Source organism: Nerophis lumbriciformis, linkage group LG34 (genome assembly GCF_033978685.3).
Source record: "Nerophis lumbriciformis linkage group LG34, RoL_Nlum_v2.1, whole genome shotgun sequence".
Classification (NCBI taxonomy): Eukaryota; Metazoa; Chordata; class Actinopteri; order Syngnathiformes; family Syngnathidae; genus Nerophis; species Nerophis lumbriciformis.
In genome coordinates this window covers 21103838-21115955 of record NC_084581.2, presented here as the reverse complement: position 1 = coordinate 21115955, position 12118 = coordinate 21103838, and the positions used below count along the sequence as shown (strand labels likewise).

General features: G+C 38.0%; 1 protein-coding gene across 1 annotated transcript in view; it reads right to left on the bottom strand.

Annotated features, from left to right (window-relative positions):
- The window catches only part of mthfd1l (methylenetetrahydrofolate dehydrogenase (NADP+ dependent) 1 like), a 60099-nt gene that overhangs the window by 22278 nt on the left and 25703 nt on the right, over positions 1-12118 (bottom strand). Inside the window, exons 20-21 of the mRNA XM_061929667.2 lie at positions 9247-9358; positions 817-956 (exon numbers count right to left, since the gene is read on the bottom strand). Of these exons, the coding sequence (XP_061785651.2) occupies positions 817-956; positions 9247-9358 (252 nt within the window). The remainder of the gene's footprint in view (positions 1-816; positions 957-9246; positions 9359-12118) is intronic.

The window sequence follows — 12118 nt, the reverse complement described above, 5'->3', positions numbered from 1 at the left end:
CTGGAGCATGATGGAAGAGCACACATGATGCCCCCTTCACATTTCCGACTGCCTCCTCATATATGCCTGCTGAGAACCAGCCCTGGCTGCATGGAAGTTTTCCAACATAAAGAGCCCGGACACCGCCAAGATGACAAGTGCCTTGCTGAGGGAGCTGAAGATGATGACTGTGAGGCTTACGCCCTTCTGTTGCCAGCATTTTAGGCAAGGATAGCTGTGTTTTAGCTTATTTTCAGAGAAATGTAAATCTATACTACAATTACTACTCTCAATATATCTAATTTCCATGTCAATGAGATTGTCCCATTAGAACACAGGTGTCAAACTCAAGGCCCGCCACACTATTTTATGTGGTCTGCAAAAGGCTGGAAATACTGTACATTAATAAATCACTTTTAGAAAAAATTTACTCTATCTTTCAAACTTTAATATTATCTGATCATGCAACAAGATAGATTCCAAGCATTTTTTCGTTTTATTTAAATATCTGCTTGTCAACTTGACTTACAATTTCAAACCAATTTATCCATCAATCTGTTAGTTGAAAATATAATAATCAAAGACAACTGCCTATGCAAACTGTGTATTATACGTTTACATTCATAAATATTCACTGATACATGCGGCCCTCTGAGAGCAGCCATAATTGCGATGTGACCCTCAATAAAAACGAGTTTGCCACCCCTGCATTAAAAGATATCGTAAATTGCTTGAAATGTTGCTGTTCTCTATCCCAATTGACAAATGATGCATTTATAATAACAAGGTGTTATGTTTAATATGATATATTGACAGTGGGCCATTGTTAATTCTTACCTTAGGGCCTCCGCCGTGCATCTTGAGAGCTCGCACAGTAGCAACTAGCACCACCACACTAGGCCTAAGTCCTGAAGCCCGACATTTGATGTTAAAGAATTTCTCCATTCCAATGTCCGCTCCAAATCCGGCTTCAGTTACTGTAAGGCAACAAAACATTTGATTAATGTTGCTCCGCCTCCCTAAAAGTCTAATTCGCAGCACAGATCAGGTAGTATCAATATTTATAAAACGTTCAGCCTGCAAATGACTAGATACACATAAAAACAGATACTGTCTGTAGTATCAGACTCAGATGGCCTCCGATACGGATGGCCTTACAAACCAACCTCTTGAATGAGAGCCAAACAAAGCAAATAGTCCACCTGGCACAACGACCTTGTTGAGATAAGGTTTCCTGTTGTGTGTCGATTGGGACTACATGCATGTGTGCAGCACTACTGTAACAACACTTGCTTGTCTGACCTGATCTTGAACCTGTACCTGTACGTTTTAAACCTAAACATGTTAAATGAGCTATTAACAGTTCCTGTGAGTTTTGCGCAATGTAAATAGGGGGTTGGCAAGCCGCAACGCATGCGGCTCTTTAGTGCCCCCCTAGTGGCTCCCTGGAGCTTTTTCAAAAATGTATTAAAATAGAAAAAGATGGGGGGGATACTTTGTTTTACTATGGTTTTTGTAGAAGGAAAAACATGACACAAACCTTCCTAAATGTAAGAAATCCCACTGTTTGTATTAAACATGCTTCACTGATGAGAGTATTTGGCAAGCGTCGTTTTGTCCTAGAAATTTCGGCGGTCTTTGAATTAACTGTAGTTTGTTTACATGTACAACTTTCTCCGACGCTGCCACAGGACGACGTGTTTTATGCCACTTTTTCTTTGTCTCATTTTGTCCACCAAATTTTTATGCTGTGCATGAATGCAAAAACATGAACTTTGTTGATGTTATTGACTCATGTGCTAATCAGGCATATTTTGTCAGTGCATGGCAGCAAGCTAATCAATGCTAACATGCTCTTTAGGCTAGCTGTATGTAATGACACATCACTTCATTATGCTTTGTTTGTAAATATATTTGAGTTCCGTTAATTTCCTTTACTTATGTCCTCTGTGTATTTAGTTTATATTTGCATGTCTCATATCTTTTGTATATGACATATTGGCTGCATTTCTAAAAGTTCTTTGTGTGCCGTTATAGACCACAGCAAACGTTACCCAACTTGCAAAGATTGAAATAAATCCATTAGAAGAAGACAGACCTGCCTTTTCCTTAAAATTGGACACACACATCTATATCTTTGGCCATTCTAAGCCAGTCATTTCCAGGATTTATATCACCCTCTGAGAAGCTCAGGTTTACTAATGTGTCCAATGTTATACAGTACATTACATTTGAACATTTCTATCAACAAAGATTTGTGTCAGCCTGCGACACAGTCATTTGATTGTTGGCTATTATCGCTCATTTTGAAACTTACCGTACATCATGTGTTGCCTTAATTATAAAACTTATAGAAGGCTTTTATTTTTTTGCGGCTCCAGGCAGATTTGTTTTGGTATTTTTGGTCCAATATGGCCCTTTAAACATTTTGTGTTGCCAAGCCCTGCTAGATCCATTGAATTATGTGCTCTGCATAATTTTATAAATACATCAATTCAAATAGTCGAGAAAATAAAAATAGCACATTCATGGCACTGTTTGCATAGGCTAGCTCCTGAACCGCTGCACACTAAAAGAGTGAAAAATGGTCAGTGTCATGTGGTGTTGTTATTTAACACCTCACATCTGGCACATCTCAATGCACCATATAGATAACTTTAAGGTGTTAAGCCAAATCCCCACTAAATTTGGTACACACCTTTTGTGGGCTGACAATCCCACATGTGTAAAAATTTAGCAAAATTGGTTGAGAAAAACATGGCCACCGTCAAGCAAAATGAATGCAGTGCAACTGCATTACACGTTGCACTGCAAAATTTAATTTGCTTGTTTAAGACTTAAAAAGCAGGTGTTGATAAAAAGACTTCCTTGCTATGAGATGTTACATGATGTTGATAGTGTACAACATATTGTGCTGATAAAAATTCTCATAAAAAATACTTTTTTTCCACATCTTTAATTACACCAATTAAATATGGTACTACTAATAAGAGCGTAAATGAATAGCGGTATCAATAACAAATATCGATATTGGTATCAGTATTGAGAAAATCTTAACAATATACATCCCTAATCGTGAGTTTAACCCGGTTTTTGTATGTTATTGTAGCACCAAACATTGCGTGAAACAAAGTAAAGTTTGCCCGCTTATTATTCTGTGGAATAAAGTTCAATTAGTGCAAAAGTGATCTTCATTTGATAAATAACTTTTCATCGGCGCACATCTACCAGCTGGCATTAATACACTTTATTAGTAGTCACATGAAAAGATTTAAACTCTTTAGAAATACAACATGACAGGGCTAAATATTTGATTTTCTCCCACGTAGATAAAAACTAAGTGATGTCCATGTGATGTTTTTTACAAAAGGCTAAACATTATTAGGGGTTTCTGATAAGGCAAACTTGATGAGTTTAAATAGTCGATGTGTACGCTGTGTGTAGACAGCCCCTGTTAGATAAAAACTAAGTGATGTCCATGTGATGTTTTTACAAAAGGCTAATATTTTTAGGGGTTTTTGCTAAGGCAAACTTGATGAGTTTAAATACTCAATGTGTATGCTGTGTGTAGACAGCCCCTGTGCATGTAACTCACTTAACATTTTAAATATAATTAAAATGATAATGACGGATGTACACAGGAAGTCAGGAAACAAAGCAAATTCATTAATGAGAGTGATTGGGTTACATGACTAGAAATGCTGTATTATTTTTATGTATGTGAGTAGTGAATTTAACAATGCAATAAACATAAACACTGCATTGGAGATTTAACCGAATTAAAGTAAAACATGTAATTATCCACGGTATGAAAATAAAATTTGTTTAAATTAGGCTATGTGTGAATTTTGGACGAGCCTCCCACTCGCAGATGACAAAGAACGAGGGGAGGGGGATGTCCGGAGGAAACACTTGCAAGTTTGCTGTTCTGTGCAATGAACTTATACCATCCCCGGAGCGAGACAGACAACAAAGGAAGGTACATGGAGTCTCTAAGTATCGAAGGAGACTGGATCAACAACACCATTAACTTTCGGTTGTATCAGTTTTCCAAAGTTTGCCTGTAACATTTGAAATAAGAAAACAAACTTAATTCAAGAAGAGACATCCATTACCAGCTATAAAGCACAGCAACAAGCATAGCATATTGCTGCTATAATTATTCTTACAAGCTTTAAAAACAAGATTTATCATTTACTTTGGGAATTGACAGGATCTAAATTAACATACCCTTTTCAAATTTAAGAAACAGTGTTATCTGTGTTGAATAGCATAGTATAGAACACTTCAACAGCTGGAATGTGGAGTTTAACCTACAGAACAACTCAATTTTGGGTCAAGATGACTTGAAAAGAATAATACAGAGCAATGTGATGATAAAGTGCGGTCATGAATTTGACCACACCCCCCTGCAAAGACATCCTTCAGTGGGTTCATAAGAAGTTCATTCATGGATGAGGAGCTCCATGTTATGATACAACAAAGGAGTAGCGTATTTTGGTTTTCTACAAAAAAAATAATCTTTTGATTTACACTTAATTTTTATACTGTACATCACACCCATCCACTAAAAATTATTACCCTTTATTGCATTAATATGATTGTTTTACAACATGAAATATGGAGGCACAAGTTCTTTTTTTGTAAAAATGTTTTGTATTTTATGTTGACAAGCATCAATGAAAATCATCTGATGGAAGGGAGGGGAACAAATGTGACGTGAGTGGGGAAGGGGGCGGGTGGGTGTTTGTGGGCCAACATGCATCTCAGCTGCCAGAAAAGAGTGGGCTGGTGTGTGTGTGGTGTGTGCGTGTGTGTGTGTGTGTGTGTGTGTGTGTGTGTGTGTGTGGTGGTAATGGAGGTCGAGTTCTTTGCATACTTCAGGGTCAAATAACAATCACACAGACAGGTTGGGATCTATATGGCATTCCATAAAGATTGAGATTTTTTTTACCAAAATGTTGTGTTTATATCCAAAGTGCAACTTCGTCATTAAACCCAGATGCAGTGTTGGGACTAACGCGTTACAAAGTAACGCGTTACTGTAACGCTGTTAGTTTCGGTGGTAACTAGTAATCTAACGCGTTATTTTTTATATTTAGTAACTCAGTTACCGTTACTACATAATGCGTTACTGCGTTATCTTACGTTATTTTTTATGTAGTATCGGCTAGAAACAGAAGATCTGAGTGTGTTTTATTGGAGCGCTGCGGTGGAAAAGAAAAGGCGTGCTTTCTGTGGGTGGGTGCGGGGACTCCCATACCGAAGTTGAGGAGCGCTGGGAGACGTTCCTCCAGGGCCTATGTACTTCGGGGCTAACAACCTTCACTTTACCCGGAAGTGGGTCTTTACAGCTGAGGGCGAATGACGAGTTAGGCGGTTTGTTGCAACTTTGTGACTTTATTGGATGCAGCCATCCACCAAGCTAGAGCACCTGCACGCACTCACTGTCGCCGCTCGCTCATCTCTCTCGCCCACTCACTCACTGACGTCACTCACCTCACATGCTGTCATATCTTAAAGGGCCACACACACACACACACACACACACACACACACACATACGCTACTCTCATAACAACTAACAAGACATCACGGAGAAGCCAGAAGTCGAGTTTTTTAACATGGAGACATTCTCAATACTTTTCTTTTGTCGAGCACAAATAAAATAACATTTTAGTTAAATGTAAGCTGTGTCTTGGATCAAAGATCCTATCTACTTAAAGTTTAAGTTAAAGTGCCATTATGTTGCAGCTATTTAAAATAGTTTGTCAATTTGTTCTGGCCTGAAATAAATTGGCTTTTTGAAACCTATCTTTGTCTTTGTGTGTTGTATGTAGACCACATTGCTTTCGGAGTTCAGTGGTGCAAATGCATGTCAAGTTGATCAACATATTGTATTATTCTCCAGTGCCATAACAGTACTGAAATGAAGGCTTAAAGGGCATTAATGGGAGCCTTAAAAAAGGGAAAAAAAAGAAGAAAAAAAGAAGTAACTAAATAGTTACTTTTCACAGTAACGCATTACTTTTTGGTGTAAGTAACTGAGTTAGTAACTGAGTTACTTTTGAAATAAAGTAACTAGTAACTGTAACTAGTTACTGATTTTCAGTAACTAACCCAACACTGCCCAGATGTGACTCTAAACGACATAAAAGTGTCTGGGACTGGTGTTATTCCATTGTATAGAAGCAAATCCTTTTAATAAAAGATACTGAATTAAATTATATATTTATTTCAACTACATTTTGACTTTAATCATTTAAACAGAAAAGTATATTAATTGTTATTTTTCTACAGTTATTTTTTTGATATAATACAATCTGTTTACCTCAACCGTCTTATTCTTCTATTTTCTTGGCTGTGTTATGCCACTCTGGTTATGTTTTCAATGAAAAAGGGCCTCAAAGATAGGGAGGGGAAGAGTGAGAATGAGGTGGACTAATGGAAAACAAGTATGGAAAATTGTGTCTGTTAAATATTCCATTATACAGACACAATTAATAAATATATTCTTATTTTGAAAAAATAACTTTTACATTAAATTCAGGGCTGTCAAAAATAACCAGTCATGTGATAATCCACAAAACAGTATCGCATTAATCATGTATATACGCAGATTCATTATGCAACTTATTATGACTGCACATGCAACTTTACATAACCGTGGATGGTTACCTGAAAGGTGGCGCTATGATTCGATTAAAAAATCGATTACTGATGCATATTTAGTTTATGTATACTGATGCAGTTTTACATTTCTTTTCGTTTTACTAAATAAGCATTTATCACTTGCAACTTTTAAAAACAGTGCATTTGCAATAAGAAATTGCCATCACATTTATTAAATTCATGGAAATGTGTGCAAAACTGGAACATAAATGCCCTATAACAAAGGAGCTGGTCAGATCTCTCGGTGAGGTGGCTTGCTGCAGTCAGCCAAATTTTAAAACTGTCTGCATTACTTTATTCACAATAAATAAATCAATTATTAACGTTTACCAATAGATTTTATAATCGTCCTTGTCCAAATTGCGATGCTTCTAAAAACATTATTTTCCCTACCTTTACAGATGATACTTTAGCTAAAACTGTTACCAACTTTTAAGGAGATAAAAGGACGTGCATTCAAATGAAAAATGTTCTTGAATGACATTCTGACAATAAAATTGCATTGGTGTCTAAACATTGTTTTTTCAAAGTTAATTTAGATTATGCAAGAGAGCAATAACTTGCGATTAATAATGATTAATCGAAGTTCACAAATTTGATTAATTTGATTACAAATATAATAATTTCACAGCACTAATTAATTGTATTTACATTTGACTTGAATCGTTTCAACACAAAAGTTATAACAATTGTAATACATTTTTCTACAGTATTTTGTTTGTTTTAATAAATACTATTAACATTTCCTCAAACAGGAATGAGGCGGTCTGATGAAAAACATGAGGAAATTTATCTGCAAATCATACTATTCAAATGTATTTAATTACATTTAAAATGACAATTTCATATAATAGCTTTTACATGTATTTTAATTATATTTTCCCTTTAATACTTTCAAAAACAAATCTTACTCTCTTGATCGTATTATGCCTTGTATGGTTTGGTATGTTTTTAATCAAGGGCCTCAGACAGGAAAGGGTGGGAATGAGTTGGACTGATGGAAAACAAGTGTTGAAAGTGAAAAGAAAAACTTTATAATTCTGTGTGCCTACACTGCCAAAACACACCTGCCAACTTCGCAACAGTTGACAGCGAGAGCTCATGTTAAATATGCAATGTATTGTTTACATGTTGGTGCGCTCACTCAAGGAAATTGTCCTTGGACACAAAAACAAAAGTACCAGTATACATGAAAAGGCTAGATGATGGATGTGTACGCCTGCCAACACAGACATACACACTCACAAACATTCCAAACATGTTTCTGCAGCCAAAGAAAGTGTAGACAAAGAGGGAAGAGGGATAGATGGACGGATAAAAATGGAAATACTCATGTACTGTATGATTTGACGTTGAAGGGATTAGTGTGGTTTACTTTAGAATTCCAGAGGCTCTTAAGATTATCATTTGACTTCCTTCTGCTCTACTGTCTGTTTTTTACGCAATCTTTCCACTGGTTTCCTAGAAAGTTGTACTAGAGAAGGATGCCAGAAACACATGGAGCCAGTGTAGTCAAAATGAATGTGGTCCAAAGGTTGCAATGGTGAAAGGAAGCAAGGGTTACTTTTTAAGAAGTAGTGGTAGTAGTAGTAGTATCGCTGTGTATTGTACCGAGACCCTGTTTGAGCACCAAATGTAAAAAAACTCTTATAATTTCCTTCGCTTAATACCCAGTTTTTCAAACGCACAGGCTTTGCTACACTTCCTTAAAAACAGCCTGGAGCTTTGCCAACTATTCGTTTATCTGATTCATATGTGGAAGCTGTAAGTACTGTCATTTAGTTTTTCTTCAGCGAATAAGTTAAACATGACTGAAGTGTTACTATAATGTTAGCATTATAACTAAAATAGCTATGGTAGTGTTGGTAAGATTTCTGTCCTTCTGTCCCCGCATGTACAGTTTGTATTAAGTTGGACAAGTGCAGGAAACCTCTTGGAGACACACACTTTGCCGAAGACAGTTGTGGAACTACACAGCTCCTTAACATTAAAGCTACAGACTAGGGCTGGGATTAATCAAAAAATGATCGAAATCCAAATTTTTAGCTTTTAACCGACGGAAAACTTTTTTCCCTCTTTGTAATTTTCTCTACACTAAAACACCATCCCCTTAAAATACAGTACTGATTGTGTAGTACACGACAGGAAGCCAGGTGTTGCAAAGCATGAAGGCAGTCAAAAACCCAGCCAAAGAAATATCAGCCAAGTAACACTGTCCCATCCAGTCTGCTGCACAGATGTGTCATGGAGAAAAATTGAAACACCGCAGCTTGTACCCAAAATAAATTCTGTTAGTTGTTTGGACAGACTTTGGCTACAATTAGGATGAAGTCGACCAAAAACTAAAGTAGTAGTTGAGAGAGGAAAAATTGTGCAATTAACGAAATTAAGGTAAAAAGGTTCAATTCATTGTGATTTAGATTTTTACCATAAAGGCCCAAACCTGCTACAGACCCACAAAATGGCGTGTTCCCAGGAGGACTCACGAAAAAAACAACGTAATAAAAATAAAATAAAAAGGGACTTACTATCATTACTCAATGTATGGTATTGGTTACTGTGTGATATGCATGCAAAGGCTCTAAGTGCGCTTACCCACAAAGCCATCTTGTCCTACCAGCTTCAAAGCCAGCTTGTCAGCGAGGACAGAGGAGTTGCCATGGGCGATGTTGGCAAAGGGCCCGGCGTGTACAAACACTGGTGAACCCTGCAACAATGGAAAGTGACACACAAGACACACAGAACTTTAGTAGAGAGCGTAACCCGCAGCAACTCACCCTTCTGTTTATAAATTGAAAAGGACCTTTTTTTCATGCGACAATCACAATAAAAGTTTACGTTTAGGCTGGCAGCGGGTTTGAGTTTGTTCAGAGGCGCCTGATTAGTGTATCCTCCTGATTAGCAGAACTCCCTAAAGAGTAAACACACAAAATGCATGTGCCTGGTAGTCACGTCCAATGCATCAGTAAAGGTTAACTATTGAAACGGAGACATTCGAGAAAATAACAATGGGTAAAAAACAATTATCAGCTCTCACTGTGGAAATCAGTCAAGTCGACTTTTGACAAGGACAAGAAAGTTTGATCAGATTAGGCCTATACTGGCTCACCTGCACTGGCTTCCTGTGACTTTAAGGTTTTTACTACTTACGTATAAAATACTAAACGGTCTAGCTCCATCCTAACTTGCTGATTGTACTGAACCATATGTCCCGCGTTCAAAAAACTCTGGCTTATTAGTGATTCCCAGAGCCCAAAAAAAGTCTGCAGGCTTTAGAAAGTTTTCTCTTCGGGCTCCAGTACTCTGGAATGCCCTACTGGTAACAGTTAGAGATGCTACCTCAGTAGAAGCATTTAAGTTCTATATTAAAACTAATTTGTATACTATACCCTTTAAATAGACCCATTTTTGGACCAGTTGATCTGCTGTCTCTCTTTTCTGCTCTGCACCCCTCTCCTGCGTGGAGAGGGTATCAGGTGAACGTGCCTCCAAGGATGAGGCACGTTCAAAGTCGGGACCCAGGATGGACCACTCCTTATGCATCAGTTGGTGACGTGACTGCGCAGCGACATGTCTACATGCAAGAGGTTCCCCTGCTGGCCCCACTATGGACTGGACTCTCACATTATTAATCGTATCCACTCGGCATCCATTGCACCGGTCACCCAGGGATGGTTCCCACATCTGCGGTCCCTTTCAAGGTTTCTCATTGTTCCCATTGGGTTGAGTTTTTTGTTGCTCTGATGTGGGATCTGAGCCGAGGATGTCGTTGTGGCTTGTGCAGCCCTTTGAGACACTCGTGATTAAGGGCTATGTAAATAAACTTTGATTGATAGACATAAAAGGTATCTTTTTATAGGACAAGATACCAGATTTAGTTACATAACTTAGATCTAAATTGGATGCTTAAATCATCATACTTAGTAAGAATCAGCACACTAATGACTTAAAAATATCAAGAAAATCTGGTCATTGTTGCAGTGCACATGGAATCTGCGATAGGGAGGAAAAAGGAAGGATGTGAAGGCCACACACGATTTTCAAGCTTTTGTTTGTATCCCCCACTCCCCTCACACTGTTTAAATAAACATTTTCACGTCACAGGAGTAAACCATCCTCTTATGAACAAGCAGAGACAAATGCGAACAGTATTTCTGATTGTTTAAACAGACAGACGTAAGTAACCCCTCATGCTCCCAATTAGCCAATACATGGAAATACACAACATCACGCATTTAAATTCGTTCCACTTCACTCTTTCCACATCCGCATGTGTATGAGAAGTGATGAAAGTGATGATGAAAGATAAGTACATGTGTGTCGTCTCTTCAACAGATGGACATTAGGATTTCATATAAAAACAGGAAGTGGGAGGTCATTTCCTCTTCCTATCCACCTCCAGTCCATCTCCACAACCCGACTACACAACCGTGCTAAAGTGCGTAGAAGGTCTGTCCTGTCCTCAAACTCTGGGTTTGGTCTGCTGAGGATAAAACCTCCATTCAATTCTATGAAAGTGCAGGTAGACTTGATGTTTGCACCTGGCCCAATCTCACAGACACATTCACAGGTAGTGCATATAGATATATACAAGGTTTTTCAGCTAAAACATTTTTTTGTTGAAACAATTTTTATTGGAATAGATTGATGGATGGAGTATCTCGACAATTTTTGCACAGCCGCTCCAATACTTTCAAGAGCAAGGGCATTTGTTGTGCACAGGCCCATTCAGATCACCACACACACAACTGGAATTAAGTCTCGTTCGCTCCCAAAAGTGACTTTCTTCTTGTGAATCAACTCTTTTGTTGATGTAGCAGAACGTTTTGAAGAAAAATTGGCTGATGTTGATGTGGACTTAATGTTGGCCTTTTATAAACTTCTTAATTCACATGTTCAATGTGTCAATACGTTCTGTTCAAAATGTCATGATCCACCATGACAGTTTGGACTTTTTTTCCCAGTGTTTGGTGTTATTTCTGTTATAGTGCTCTTGTTTTCCTGTTTCCATTCCCTGTGTGCTTTGATTACCTGCACCTTTACCTCTGGTCTAAGCGCTGCATCCCTCACCTGTACCTGATTGACAATCAGGACACACCTGTCCCTGGTAGCCAATCACATGCTTCTTAGGCCTTACATGACCCTGTTCCTCAAAACACGGGTGGATCATCATTGATTAATGGTTATGTTACCTCAACAGCTGTTTTATTTGTGCATTACCGAGCTGCACAAGTCTTAATTTGTACTTAATAAATTACCATTGCACTTGCACGCCGTCCCTGCATCCTGGCGTAGGGCCAACAACGCCACGCCAGAATGTGACACAAAAAGCTGAATGACAAAATTCACAAAAGGGTGTGTGATCAAAGAATAGACCAATACATGTCCTGTTTCAAGTAGAGTAGGTATTTAAGTCCTCTTCTTCTTCATCATGCTGCTTACATTTTGTCATCATGACACTAAGACG